Source organism: Drosophila subobscura, chromosome O (assembly GCF_008121235.1).
Source record: "Drosophila subobscura isolate 14011-0131.10 chromosome O, UCBerk_Dsub_1.0, whole genome shotgun sequence".
Taxonomy (NCBI): Eukaryota; Metazoa; Arthropoda; class Insecta; order Diptera; family Drosophilidae; genus Drosophila; species Drosophila subobscura.
The window spans coordinates 9,594,105-9,609,057 of record NC_048533.1 but is presented as its reverse complement, the minus strand read 5'-3'; the positions used below and the strand labels follow the sequence as shown (position 1 = coordinate 9,609,057).

The window sequence follows — 14,953 nt, the reverse complement described above, 5'->3', positions numbered from 1 at the left end:
GCAAGGTATGTCAAGCAGGTGGGCGATCATTTTTAAGGCCCTCAAACCAATATCGCAGCGAGAAGGCACGAAAGTATACAAAAATTCATCCATATCGATATATTAATAATTATAATTTCCCTGAAATTAACCGCTTGGAAGCTTTATTGAATGGCAAGGCATGTCAAGCAAGTAAAAAAGCTCTACAGAAAGCTCGCTAGCCTAAAATTATTGAACCATACCTTATCATATTAACCATCCAAGTTTTCAGCCATGTTTCCCCACTGTTTCCCCAATTCGTTCGTTTGTTTAGACGCGTCGTTCCGTCGCTCGCGGAAAAAAAGAAACACAATTTGAAGCGGCGTATTTCCGCCAAGATACGATTTTACCTGCGTTACGTGTGAAAGTTATTCGCAAACGTCAACGGTGCCAAGACGAATAAATCACAATTTTGCCATAAACAACTGTAAAAGCAGCAGCAAGATGAGGCTGTACGCCGCAGCAACAGTTGCGCTCTTTTTGCTTTTGGGCCAAGCAGCTGGTGTGGAGCTTATGGAAGAGCAGGAGGCGGGGAATGCTGAGGTGAGTGTGTGTGCGTGTGTTTTGTTATGATTCAGCAGCGCGAAAATTGCGACATTAACGCTTTTCGTGAAGGCCAATAACGATTTAAGTCAATAACGAAATCCCGAGTGACTAAAGCTTCTAACGGGGAACACATTGGCGGGCATTACGGTTTAATATTAAGAAAAAAGAGCTACTTTACAGTTAATATTCACTTTGCTTGCTTTGTTACCACGCACACACATATATGCAATACATACCCCCCACACAAAGAAACGAACATACATGTGCAAGGTGTACGAGTATAAGGTGAAGCGTTCTAGGAACCAGTTCTCGCAATAGGTGACTGTTTTGTTTAAGTGCATGGAAAGAGTGGCGGAAGACAAAACAGATAACTAGACTGCTCACCTTGTAGACAGCATACCTTGTACGTGTATGCGCCATATTTACTTGCCTATTGTTTGCTGTATTTTTTATTACTGTTGATTAGCGAGCACGACTCGTCTCTTTCTTTCTTGCATATCAAGCCGGGAAGGGGCTTTTGAGCGTCCGCTTTGCACTCTGTTTACTCTACGTCAAAATGGTTCCATGGCAGTCAGCTGTTTGCTTATCAGTTTGACCGATAGAACCCTTTGATTCCCCCTCTGACGCTATTTTCGTATTTTTTGTATTCCTGATCGGCGGGCTCTTAATTACACTTTCGAGACTGATTAGAATTCCTTTGTGTGCGCTGAATTTGTCGATTTCGGACGGCTTGCGATTCTCAGAGGCCAAATTGCGACTTAATTTTTGCCTTGTCCCAAGGGAACTTTTGTTATTTTTATCAGAACTCAGATCTGGATACATCTTGGAGTTATTAAAATGCAATTTAGTATATTTTTCCACATATATTCAGCAAGAGGCGTATAAAAGTGAATCTCAAGAGATTTCTGTGAGACCAACCCCGGAAAGAATAAATTATTCTAGAACGAGTATTCAACATAACTTGACATAAGCTTTGCTGTTTTATATTTACTTTTGTTTAACATAAAACGTTCTATGTTGAATTAGCTCTCCAAGCCAATAATTCCCTTTGAGAAAGCAGCCTCCCATGTGACACAATAACTCAAAATGCATGCCATAATTGATGATGTCAACTAAAACAAATATTTCCAAATATAATTCTCAGAAATCGTTATATACAATGGAATGTGTCTATATGTACATTCATACATATGTATGTACGTATGTACATACTATGTATAAAGACACACAAAAGCGTCTGAACGTGAACAGATTTTCAAACGATGATTAACTCCCCCATGAATCAGAGAAGGGAACAGATTTCAATTGAAATAAATTAAATTTCTGATCCGATACCCCCAAAGTAATGTCCTAGATTAATGACTAGGGGAATACGGTTGGATGGGCCTCCACTTCTACTCCGACTCCTGCTCCGGCTTCGCACTGGTGGTGCCGGCTGGACATCGGGCACAGGGTGGTGGCAACGTCATCAATATCAATTATTTTTCCGGCTGGCGGCAGCAGAGCAAAAACCGGCTATGAAAAAATCTCACAGCATTCATCATGCGAAAATATTTGTATATGCAAATAATTAAATACAGCGCAAAAAGGGTTCAGCGTGTGGTTGCTGCCACAAAGGGGTAGGCACGCGGCCCCGACACCATCGCTGGGGGGGTGGATATAGAGCATTTCCCGAGAACTTCGCATTATTTACCAAACAGCGGAATCCAAATGTAGAATTTTAATTTGAAGCATGCCTCAATGGAAATAAAAATAAGTTTAAATAAATCTAGTTAAAATGCAGTAATGGATGGTTACGACTTGAAAGATATCCATTACATCATTATCGATTTAAAGAATATTAAAAGAAGCATCAAATGACTGAATTATTTATTTATCGGTGCTATTTAAACCAATTCAAATATCCGAATGCTAATGGGATCATAATTGTATTTTAAAACCCTTTATTTTGCGTTAAATGATAATGATATTAATTAACGATAAAACAGTTACAAGTGGATAGTACCTACATATGTACATACATATATATTTCCCTTGAAAATGTAGTAAAATTTATTGATTTACATTTATGTTTCGTAGTAAAAATGTTTTACATAAATCCAGAAACACTTTATGCTTATCCAACCAACAAAGAAAATGATATGCCTAACCCTTTTTGGATTAAAGAGTACAAAAAGAACCGTTTGGAACGTACACTAAAAGCCCCCCAGAGACTAGGAAGAATGCATGGCAAAAAAATTTGCATAAATGAATATTATTGCGGAACTACCACGAACAACGATGGCTACATAGTCAACATTTATTCCTACATATGCATGTGTATGGGATACATACTTATACATAATATAATATTATATACATATGTACATACATACGTATAAATATTCATTCAGCCAAGTCAGCGGCAAAGATTCGCACACAACTGGCTGCCAACTTACGAGCCACTATTGTCTCACAAATATCTCAAAGGAATGGATGGGAACGGTCATGGGAGTGGAGTGGCGTGGTGTAGAGTGTGGAGTGTGGAGATGGAGTCTTGGGGCGGTTTATGACTATCATTTACGAAATCAAATGGGATGATTCAGAAAACCAACGAAAAGAAAACAAAAGGAAGGAATCGATGGAGAAGCGGGAATTCATCGATGTCTTTGCCAGCAAATTGTCGGCAATTGTCAAATGCGGAATCTTATTTCGGTCTCTTTTTGGATTTATGCAAATCAGTGACACGATTTTGCTGAATTGAACAGTCTATGTGGGAGTCCATCGTCCAGCAGTATCCATATTTATGTATCCGTGAAGGTATCCTCATCCCATTTGACTGGCGGCCTTATCCTTTGTATAATTTTGTGCATGATTTGCCGCCTAATAGAAATGCTAAAGGAAATTACGGCATTGCGTCTCCCACTAAATGGTCCAGTCAACCCAAGACACCCGGATCCAATCAACCCCCAGCCCACCCCCCGTAGTTCGAACCCCCATAGAGCACAAATTAGCACCCAGGGGAGCAGTGGAGGTAAAGTTTATAATGAGCTTGGCCCCGACAATCGACAGAGAACCGACAGCCGAGAGGAGGGGACCTCATCTGGTTGTGAGTGCGTGTGTCTCCATGCTCTGATTGGAAATTTAAGCAGGCAGATGGGTAGACACCAGTGTGGTGCGGGGACGAGGCTCTTCGGCTAATGCATAAGGCTAAAACTATGGGGAGGAGGTTATATGTATGTACATAAAGAGTAAGGTTGTCATGGTAGCAGCAGGGTTTCCCACAGCTGCAGGTACACATTACGATAACATCGAACGAGCGGGGAACAAAGCCAATATCTATTCCAAAGATGTGGTCTTTGAGCGTGCGAGGAATTTCTAAGTTTAAACTCTGCAAAAATATGAATACGAAATGCCACAAAACTGCAAATAAACTACAATTTGTCAATGAGACTGAAAGTGGGTGGCAAAGGATGCGTGAGGTGTGAGTTTTAATGGAATGAAGACCCAAAAAGTTATGAAATTTCTATGCAAATCAAATTGAGAACATGCCTGAGAGCTCCACTAAAACTTGTGCCGGATCAGACGAACCTAGAGAATGGAAACGAAGTTTCACTGAAATGGATGCGTTTGATAAGAGGGTCTTAAGCTGTTTTTTTTTTATGAAGAAATCAACATGATAAACCATAAGACCTAAAGCAAAAACCCTTCTCAAAAAAAAGTCACTTTAAAATGAGAACCCAGCTGCACAGCAGGTGTCCAAAGAAAGCGGTCTGCCGCTGCCAGAGACCAAGGTTAATGTCTTTATTAACACAAAAAACACGCCCTAAACGTGCGCACCTCATCAAAGGCAAGGCCCAAGGAGGGAACCAACTTGACCTTGGAGGCCCCAAGCCTCGAGTGTGTGTGTGTGATGCAACAACAACTTAGCTCTGATTCAGATTGAGATTGAGATGGAGACTCTGATGTGGAGACAGACAGACACTAAAACTATCTCTGACAGAAATGATACCGGTTTTTTCACTAATGAATAAATTTATATCTGAGGCCTGTGGCTGTGGCTGTTGGTGGTGCTGGAGATGCGACTGGCTGCTGGGGGGCAGGTCATGCGTAAGTGGATTTCAAAATGTTAATTAAGAGCTGCGTGAAAACGAAAAACAAAAAAAAAAACATTAAGTCACCAAAGAGAGAATATTACCGCGTCTCTTGATGATGCTGGTTGCAGAATGGTGTTGCATTTATTTGCACTATGAGGATGTCTGCCCTGACTGCGTGTCTGACTGCCTGCCTGCCAATCGCTTTAATTAAACTTTAATTAAAAACAACAGAAGCCAAATTGCCAATTTCACAGTTTGGGGCCAGCGCAGCGGCAGAGGTGCAACGGCGACGCGACGCCTGCTCGTTGATGTTTGTGTTGATTCAATTAAAGTTTTCCAACACTGCAAGCTGCAAGGCTTAATGCGCTCACTCACTCACACTAATGTATTTTTTCGGTTTTTGGGGCGAACAACAGCCAGTGGTGTTTACACTGCACATCTGAATGGGAGAGTGGATATATCCATTGTCCCATATGCATGTATGTACGAGTATGTAAGCGGGGATTATGGATATCAGGGGGATTACGCCGTCGATTGGCGGGGAATAAGTGTTGAAAAGTGGCATAAACAAGGGGATTCACAATGTGGAAATGGAATGATGGGAAAAGCTCTCTCGTAGAGCACATGTCAAACCAGAAGAGCAGATTCTATCCGTCTGAAGGGAGTGGCCCCCTTATTTACAGATCTCCTAAAATATTTATATGCCCCAATTTGAGTAAACTCAACCCCCCATTCGTGGGGCTTCACCATTATTAAAATTTGTGTTGGTTTTCTTTAATTTAAACTTGGCTCAACTGCAAACAAGCGAAATTCCCATATTAACCACAAAATGTAATAAATATTTTTGCAAACATTTTCGTTGTGTGGGCTGAAAATTGCAGGAATGTTTGACTAAGAGCTCAATCAACCAAATGCCCATGAAATATTATGATTAAAAACCAACAAAATTAAATGAAAATATTAACAAAATGAACATTGGCGGAATTTAATTGGTAATAATGTGATAAATACATTTGGAACTCCTGTGTGCTAAGCATTCGATAACTTGCCTTGGACTGCAAAGAATCTTCGGGAATAAGCTGCTTAAATGATTACCACAGACAGGGCATGGCAAATTTTCCATTAAGAAGTTGGAATATAATCAACACGTTTCAGCCGCCGCAACGCAAACTCAAGTTACGGACTTAATAACCCGAAGGTTCTCAGAAGGAGTATCAATTTCTAATGGCGTGCTGCATGCCCTCCCCCCAGTATTGAAACGTGGCAGGGGGAATGGGGATGGCATGGGATGGTTATTGCATCAAATTGGTTGCGCTTTTGCATTAAAGTTGCCAGGACAACAGAACGTGCGGTGGGGGGTGGGAGGAAATGCACATCAACATGAGCAACATAAATGGATAACAGAGTGGAGCCTTAACCCGAACAGACTCTGGCCCAAGCCGAAGTGAAGCGCACAGACGGAAAGCAATCGAGTCTTGAAAGAACTTAAAATCCCATCATGGGCATGGCCTGAGTTTGTGCAGTTGTTGCTGCTGCTGTTGCTTAAAATGCCATAAAGTTTAATTGAAAAATAAGGCAGCGGCCTTACCGAACAGCCAAACAACCGAAATACCGAAACTCCGAACACCACCCACCCACTCAACATAATCAGCTGCAGAGCATCAAGCAGAAGCATTCAACATCATCCAGTGGCAGCCACCATCAGCCATCAACGTCGACTGCAGGCAGTGACGCAACAACCGCTGTCAAAAAGTTTTTATGCATTTTTCGGCTTTTTGTCACCGCGTCAACGACAATGAGGATGAACGACCGAAACGTCAACAAGACGTTAAGACAGAGAGACTCATGGCCAGGCCCGGCCCTCCACACTGCAGAGAGTGACGCTATCCCCACTGACTACTGTCTGAGGCTGATGCTGATGCTGTTTCTGCTTCTACTTCAATTTGCTTTATACCTAGTAAATGCGCTGTGAAGAGGTATATTGATGAGGTGTGGCTGTATGTGACAGAGCAGAAGGTTGCTTTGTTTTCCCCTCTGCTTACAGCTTCAATTATTGAAAATGAACAATGAAAATGAATACATGTTGCCTCTGGAAAATCAATAATGTATAGAAATTTTACCACTATAAATTGTATATTGAAGAGTTCTTCTTTCTCATACTAGAAGGGTATCCCTTCTGTCGAATATATCGCATATTTATCCCCCCAACTAGCTGTTGCTCTCAGTGCTGGCAATGCATCAGAATTACCAGAAACACAAGCAAAACCAGAAACAGCAGCAGTGGCAGTGGCAGTTGCAGCAGTGGCATCCACATCATCAGTTGCTGTAGCTGGTGTTGGTAGCCTGGAATCGAAGTCAGTTGGCAGCCTTTTTCTGATTTCGATATTTAAATTATTCAGCAAAATCTGTCTGCGGTCGCCCTCGCCCCCTGTCAATCAATCTATCTGCGAGTATTTCTGTCAGTCATCGGCTTTTTGCATCATGTGCCCTCATCATTTATCGATGAATTTCTGGTTTGACATCATCCAGAGAGCCCAGAGTATCCCTTCGGTTCGATTTTGATTCAGCTTCTGTTTCTGCTTTTGCTTCAGTTGCGGATTTGGTAGCGGCGGTTAATTAGTTTTTGTGGCTTAACCGAAGACCCATTGAAGCGTTGGGCCAGTGATTGAGTTGATTGGTCGCCGTCGCCAGATGTCGTCCCCCATTCTCTTGCCACAGCTTTGACCGCAATTGCAGCTGCAATTATGCCGAGTTCATTAGGCTTTAGGCCTCCGGGCACTTTTGCCTCTGGGCCACAGAAACAGAGCCCACAAACCAAAGAGAGCGGGGGAGGGAGAGCAGGTGTGTGGGGGACAGGCGATTAACAATGTTTCTGCAGTGCAGTCATTTATAATTAACCTTAAATCTGCCTACAAGTGGGCGGGTGAGGAGGCTCTCCTTTGTGTGTGCTTTTCTGAATTGTAAATCAGTGAAGGAACGGGTTTATGGTGATGGCAATTACAGAGCTTTAGCAGGTTAAATGCGATTATTTAAAGCTGGTTTTATAGGATTAAAATTGTGTTTTTATGCGGATAACGAATTATGTGATGGTTTGGCCGCTTATCAATGGAAAGAAATTGAATGAAAGTTGATGCGCTGCACAAGTTTCCCATAAGTGAAGGGATACTTAAATCTTATTCTAGAGCTTTTCTGCACAGTACATACCATCACACGGCTTGCCTCACCTTCACCCACATCCCCCACACCCAAACACACACATTTTAACCCACGAATGATCCATGCTTCTTGCCAAAAAGATCTCTCTCTCTCTCTCTCTCTGTTTTCTGTGTGTATCCTTATATGTGTTTTGTTTTCTGTTTTGTCTTTCCCTACCCCCCACAAACCACCAAAAATTCCACAAAAATTCCAAAACTCAGAGCCAGAGTGCCGCCTCGGCAGAAGGGACAACCACAGAGGAGGCGGAGGGCGTGAGTGAGCCGCCGATCAAATTGGTGCATGTCCTGAATCCCGGCGAGCGGGAGTATCTGTCGCCCAATCTAATTGGCGTGCAGAATATTGCCATGAGCTTCCTGCCGCTCTCGATGAACTTTGTGAACATTGTCGATGCCTTCCGGGAGATCACCAGCGGCGTGCGGTACGAGATTCTGCTGAATGCTGTGGACACAAAGGCGGAGAATGCGGACACCATCTGCCGCTTGGTTATCCTCGAGAAGCCCTGGCTGCGCACCCAGTGGGGGGACAAGCATCGGGAGCTGGTCAACTCGAATTGTACGGATTCAGCGGAGAACTCGCTGTCCTCGGATCCCGCGGAGAAAGCTCGGCTGCTGAATGAGAAATATGTGAGTAACAGCATCTTCAATGGCGGGCAGAGGAACGAGTTGAGTGACTCCGAAATGGCCAATCTGGAGGCCCAAATACTCACCGGCGTGGGGCCAATGAAGCGGAAAGTCAGCCTGAATAAATCTGGTGCTGCCCCTCCAGCTGCGGCTCCCACCTCTGCCTCTCCTCTGGCTGGCGATCCAGCTCCTGCTGCTCCTGCTCTTCTGGTCACCATAACAGTCTCCGATTGGAAACCAACGCCACCTGGGCCTGAGTCGGGGCCCACTAATGAGGCCACAACGGCAATTAGCATTGATGAGGCAGCAGCAGCCACCGAGCAGACTCCTCCTGAGAGTGTGGCAAATGATGGAGTGGAAACGCAGGAGGAGGAGAAGCAGCAGCAGCAGCAGCAGCAGTGGAAGGCGCAACGGATGGCGCAACGACGCCGCCTGCCACCAGCGAGCTCAACGATAATGAGAAACGTTGGCTCGACGATTTCCTATCGGTGGGTGCGTATAATTTTGAAAAGACCATTCAGAAGAAGAAGAACGAGGACAGCCAGCAGCAGGAACAGCAGGAGGAGGAGCAGAAGGAGGAGTACAGGCAGGAGGAGGCGGCGGCAGAGGAGACCATTCAGGAGGAGGCTACCACTATTATACCATCTTCAGCATCATGAATATTATATTACCATCAACACAGACACACAGACACACTCATGCACCCTACCATCACACCCCCCCTAAGCACCTAAACATCCCTCTGTCTGCCCCACACACATAAATACTCTTTATACAAAACACTCAACCTAAATACGAACAATAAAAAAAGAAAATGTTATTTAATTGAATTTATTTAAGCTTTGCCTTTTGCTCACACCTGCCACACCTGTCCATGTTTACGTCCGGGCGGGGGTGGTGGGTGGGGAGGATAGGGTAGGGGTTGAGCATCCCCCCAGAACCCCCACACAACACTTATTTCACCTTAATAATCAAATGATTACGGCCGCAATCTGTTTAAACCCGGCAGGGAGAGAGCCCCCCAGGGGGAGAGGCGGGGAGAGCATCTTCCACCCACCTGTCTATATTTTGCTCGTGGGGGAAAGAGTGCGAGAGAGCGAAGCTTAGCAGAGGCAGGCCCTTGGCAAGTACCGTTATATATGAGAGGTTAAGTGGGTTTACTGTATCTGTGTGTGTGCGTATGTGTTGGTGAGTGCAAGTGTTGGCCCCTGTGGTGTCGTGAGAAAAAGGGGAGAGAAGAAAAGCACACACAACACACACACATTCCGAGAATGTGAGTGCGAAGCAAGTGTTCTCATTATCCTTGTGCTCTACTTTTTACAGCGGTTGACTCTCAGCCGCAGAAGAATGCACAGTGGTATGAAGATCGTTGCAGAGTGGGGAGAATATAACTATAAATACTCCCAAAAGATCGTAGCAAAAGGGGTTGATCTTATTATGTATGATGATGGTACTACAACTGAGGTGTCACTCTTCGTAGCCATAGTTAGTTAGTGACTTTTTATCTAGAGGATGTCTTAATAAAATAAGATCTCCCCAATGAGATCATGCGAATAAGGAATATTATTAAGTAAGTCTTCAATATTTATCTCTAAAAACTATGTTGCCCTTCAAAAACAGACTTCTAACAGAATGATGTCTATCTATTGCAATAATATGCATAATGGAAACGAATATGTCCCGATTTAATAAATGAGTTTTCTAATAATTCTCACCAATTCCCACAAAAACCGTTGCACATATTTCCAAAATCAGCACAGTTAAGTGCCGCCACAGCCATACGAGTGGGGGAGATCTAAATACGATACCAAAATACCATAAAATAGAATAAATAAATGGAAAACGAAAACAATTCCCCCGTTGATTTTGCTGATTTGCGGCAACTGTCGGAAACTGTAGAATCGTTTCCACACTTGACAGTCGATATTTGTAGATATATGTACAATATTTATGTGTCTGTGTGTATATGTTCATACGTTCCAGAGTACTTTCAACGGAATGGATTTTACGGGCCATTGCACACACACTCCCTATCTGCACGCCCATCTGGCCCCACTGTTCCTCCACCCTCGGGGCTCGTTGAAACATCATTTACGTTATAATTCTTATTGAAATACACATTTGAATTAACAGCTCAGCGATGGGGTTGAGGCAGGAACTGCGACTGCCGGAGGGGGGGAATGGGGACAGTTGTGGTAGGATCTATAGTTGGAGTGGGGAGTGGTGTGGAGTGGAGTGGAGCGATGCTTAATGAATTCATGTTCGGACAGGCTGTACAGCCTCGTGCAGGCAATCCCATCGAAACATTGCTCCGCCGTTCCTCTTTCGCTTGCTTCCACCCCCCACCTCTCCTGTATTTTTAATTATACACACGTCGGAGCCATTACATTTCATTCCCCGGCATTGTTGTCGCTTGCCCCAACTGCCACCCATCTGAACCCCCGCCACCCATTTGGGTCTGCATGGGTGGTGACCTGTCCTGGTCCAACGACTCCTCTGCTCAAGCCCTGCCATCGGTCCAACGGCTATTGCCTGCCGCCTCCTCCTGCTCTGTCAGTTACCTGCCAACGGCAGCAGAGGCAGCAGCAGCAGCAGCAGTATCATCAGACATTTTTGGGCTCCTCCTCGGCACAATGAGAATCAGCAGCAGCAGCAGCAGCAGCAGAACCGAAACCCAAAATTCCTCACTCCAAACCCATCATCAGGCATCAGGGGCATCAGGAACATCAAAAGCAGGAGAGCGGTATCAGGAGCAGGAGCAGAAGCAGAACAGCATCCCATCATCGATGCCAAGAGGCAAACGAATTTCCAGCCAAAATGTTTGGTTTAATTGGTTTTGTGTTCGGCATTGAATGGTTTATGTGCCGTGCCGCATGTGTCTTCCACTGTGTTATTGTTGGGGATCAGATCTGCCTTTAGGGTGGTGGTAACACACTCGTCATGGGGTTTTCTTTGGTGCCAGTTTTCCGGCATGCGTGTGTGCCGTGAGTGCCGTGTGTTGTGTGTGTGTGTGTGTGTCTTTCTGTCAATTTTGGTAATGTAAATTCCGACTTGTCTTTGTTTCATTTGCATTTATATGTAATTTATGTGCCAGGAGCAGGGTCCGCACTCACATTCCATCTTCATTCTCCATCAAGTCATCTCCATCGCTCACCGGATTGATGTAGCGACAGCTGTGTGTCTGGTCTGCCTTGTCTGTCTCTTTGTAATGGATAAGTGTATCTATTTCGGTTAATTAGCCGGAGAATTAACGAGTACTGTGCAGAGCAAAGAGGGGGCATGTAGGCTGTACCCCTGTGCTCTTTAGCGGCTTATACTTGTGTATCTGTTGGATACTTTTATATGTTTTGCCAGCCTATTCCGAATGATGGATGCCCCAGTGGGCAGCATAAAGCTATGCCTCATGGTCCTAAGATTCTTAACCACACTGGTTGCTTGTGCTTTAATTCTTAAGTGATGCGTAGGCCGGGCAACTATAACCATGGAACAAGAGGCTAAATTACGGCACAAACTGTTTCACGTCACGTCTTTAGGGCATCAGTCAAAAAGCTATGCCAAAACGATGCCTGCCAAAGTATAACCATCGTTCATTTCAGACATTAGATCTAGTCACAAAATAAATCAAAATAATGCAAACAAGAGCAAAGAATCCTTGGAAGAATTTTCAGGAGAATCTCTAAAATTCAGTGCTTCAATCGATGTTGTATCAAAGAGTAGATATTTTATCTTCTATAACCAATTAGAACACATTCTCCAAGCACACTTTTTGACTCTCTAAAACAAACATCCCAGTAAACGCTGGTTCTGAAAACGAACAAAACATCAAAGTCAATGAGCAATCACTCACTCGCTCTACTCTATTCAAAATTCATTCACATTGATACGTTAGACACGGTTGGAAGTCTAGAAACAAGGAAATACTTTACACGCAAATATATCAACGGTGCGTATGGCAATTCCACCCAGTAATAAAATAACCCCATAGATAAAGACACTTAATCCGTAACCAAGTAGAAGCAAACAAAAAACTCAGGATGAAGCCTTCACCTTTGATGACACGCATTCGACAGATTTGGATTATGACCGGTTGGTTGCGGCACGAGGCAGCGGCCGCCGCTGGCATGATGGTGGTGCGTCGCCAGGAGGGATTATCGCAGGAGGACAGTCAAGGCGATGAGCCTGATGCTGCAGCTGCAGCTGAGGCAATGGTGGGCCAAGTGGGTGTCGATACCGAGGGAAAGCTGCGCAAAGTGCGCTTTCTGGACGACTACATAGTGCCCTTTGAGTGCGGTTTGTGATCTAAAATATCTGGAGATCAGCACAGAAACAAGCCAATGACCCTCCAAACCACGATCTGAGCTTCTTGTAAATGTTATAATTGAATGAAAATGTTTGCACAAATTAATTGTTATTAAAAGACAGTTTTCAAAATGGGATTTGGGCTGCGATTTGTGATACTTTGTCCACTGATTCATCCACTTCCCTGCCACGGCTTCTTCTTTTCAGTTTGTGCGCAGCAAACGCGGCCTGAATGATGTACCCTTAGGTGGCAGCAAGCCCTTCGACGCGAAGCAGGCCGAGGCGCAGCTTCAGCGCACCCTGGACAAGCTAACAGCCGGCGAGGGACCGCATTACAAGTAAGAGAAAGAGCAGCCCAAGCCAAAGGGGCGACTAAATCCACTCTCGAATCTGTTACAGAATCGTCAAAGTTTACACGGCCTCGCGTCAGGTGGTGTCGGGCACTTTGACTCGCATCGATGCTGACCTCATTGATGGCAACACGGATGTGCAGCATCGCTGCATCGTCGAGATCTGGGCACAGCCGTGGCTGGAGCAGGGACACGACATTACCTTCAAGTGCCGCAACCAGAAGGTGGTGCAGGCCCGTCACAGCCGCTCCGTGGAGTGGGCCGAGAAGAAGACGCACAAGAAGCACAGCCACAGCCACAGCCACCATGCGCTGGACAAGGTGGACCATCTGTTCCACAAGTTCCAGATCCGGTTCGAGCGTCGCTACGACACCACGGCAGAGCGCCAGATGAGGCTGCGCATCTTCCGGCAGAACCTGAAGACCATCGAGGAGCTGAACGCCAACGAGATGGGCAGCGCCAAGTACGGCATCACGGAGTTTGCGGACATGACCAGCACGGAGTACAAGGAGCGCACCGGTCTGTGGCAGCGGGACGAGCTGAAGCCCACAGGCGGCGCACCAGCCGTTGTGCCCAAATACGAGGGAGAGTTTCCCAAGGAGTTCGACTGGAGGCAGAAGAATGCCGTCACCCAGGTAAAAATCAAGGCTCCTGCGGCTCCTGCTGGGCCTTCAGCGTGACCGGCAACATCGAGGGCCTGTATGCCGTGAAAACGGGCGAGCTGAAGGAGTTCTCCGAGCAGGAGCTCCTCGACTGTGATACCACAGACAGTGCCTGCAACGGCGGACTCATGGACAATGCCTACAAGTAAGTCAACACCTGGGAAGTGCAGATTGAGGCTCACTTTTTCATTCATTTTGTTTGCTTTAGAGCGATTAAGGACATTGGTGGCTTGGAGTACGAGGCTGAGTACCCGTATGAGGCCAAGAAGAAGCAGTGCCACTTCAACAGGACACTCTCCCATGTGCAGGTCGCTGGATTTGTGGATCTGCCCAAGGGCAACGAAACGGCCATGCAGGAATGGCTGCTCACCCACGGACCCATCTCGATTGGTAAGACTGATGGAGATTTTCGTGCAATTAAAGGCATTCTCATCGCTTTGCGTATCCTTTCTTACAGGTCTCAATGCCAATGCCATGCAGTTCTATCGCGGCGGCGTCTCTCATCCCTGGAAGGCCTTGTGCTCCAAGAAGAACCTCGACCATGGCGTACTGATTGTGGGCTACGGCGTCTCCGACTATCCCAACTTCCACAAGACCCTGCCCTATTGGATCGTGAAGAACTCGTGGGGTCCGCGCTGGGGCGAGCAGGGCTACTACCGCGTCTATCGCGGCGACAACACCTGCGGCGTCAGCGAAATGGCCACCTCCGCCGTGTTGGCCTAAGCCAAAAGCCACCCCTTTATAAATGAAATATACACATGTATATCTAGGTTAATATTCGAGGCATTTCCAGCAAAGACATCGAGATAAATATCTTGAAGCTTCTTTCCTACTTTTTGTGTACTTTCCGTTTCAATCGATGCTCTGCGACAGACGCGACGAGCAGCTCGTTCAGTTTTTCCACTTTCATCTCGCATGACATGTAAACATTATAATCATCTTTGAACATCTGTAATCTCACGAGAAAATTCAGCATCCGCCACACATAATGCAGCTTATTAATTGAAATAAATTTAAACAACAAATTGTACGAGAAATCAGAGTCTCATTCTCAGTTCTTGGCTGGATAAATGGTATGATGATGGGCATAGCCACCTAATCGATGTCAGCCTTGGTGCATGCAACAGTTGGCTGTGGCACAGTGGTGCAAGCAGTGATGAAAAATC

General features: G+C 45.3%; 2 protein-coding genes across 2 annotated transcripts; both read left to right on the top strand.

The window, feature by feature from the left end:
• Positions 1-262: 262 nt before the first annotated feature.
• LOC117896433 (putative cysteine proteinase CG12163) lies at positions 263-14,824 on the top strand. Its single transcript, XM_034804762.1, is given in 7 exon segments — positions 263-561; positions 8,057-8,479; positions 12,983-13,113; positions 13,175-13,758; positions 13,761-13,932; positions 13,996-14,177; positions 14,245-14,824. Coding segments are annotated over 7 exon segments (1,857 nt in total). The 5' UTR covers positions 263-462; the 3' UTR covers positions 14,511-14,824.
• LOC117896435 lies at positions 12,314-12,844 on the top strand. The gene is made up of 2 exons (XM_034804763.1): positions 12,314-12,419; positions 12,491-12,844. The coding sequence occupies exon 2, from the start codon at positions 12,511-12,513 to the stop codon at positions 12,772-12,774; it is 264 nt and encodes an 87-aa protein (XP_034660654.1). The 5' UTR covers positions 12,314-12,419; positions 12,491-12,510; the 3' UTR covers positions 12,775-12,844.
• Positions 14,825-14,953: the final 129 nt, after the last annotated feature.

What these genes read in the sequence shown, in the direction of transcription:
- LOC117896435 (XM_034804763.1), top strand. Translation starts at nt 12,511, where the DNA reads ATGAAGCCTTCACCTTTGATGACACGCATTCGACAGATTTGGATTATG.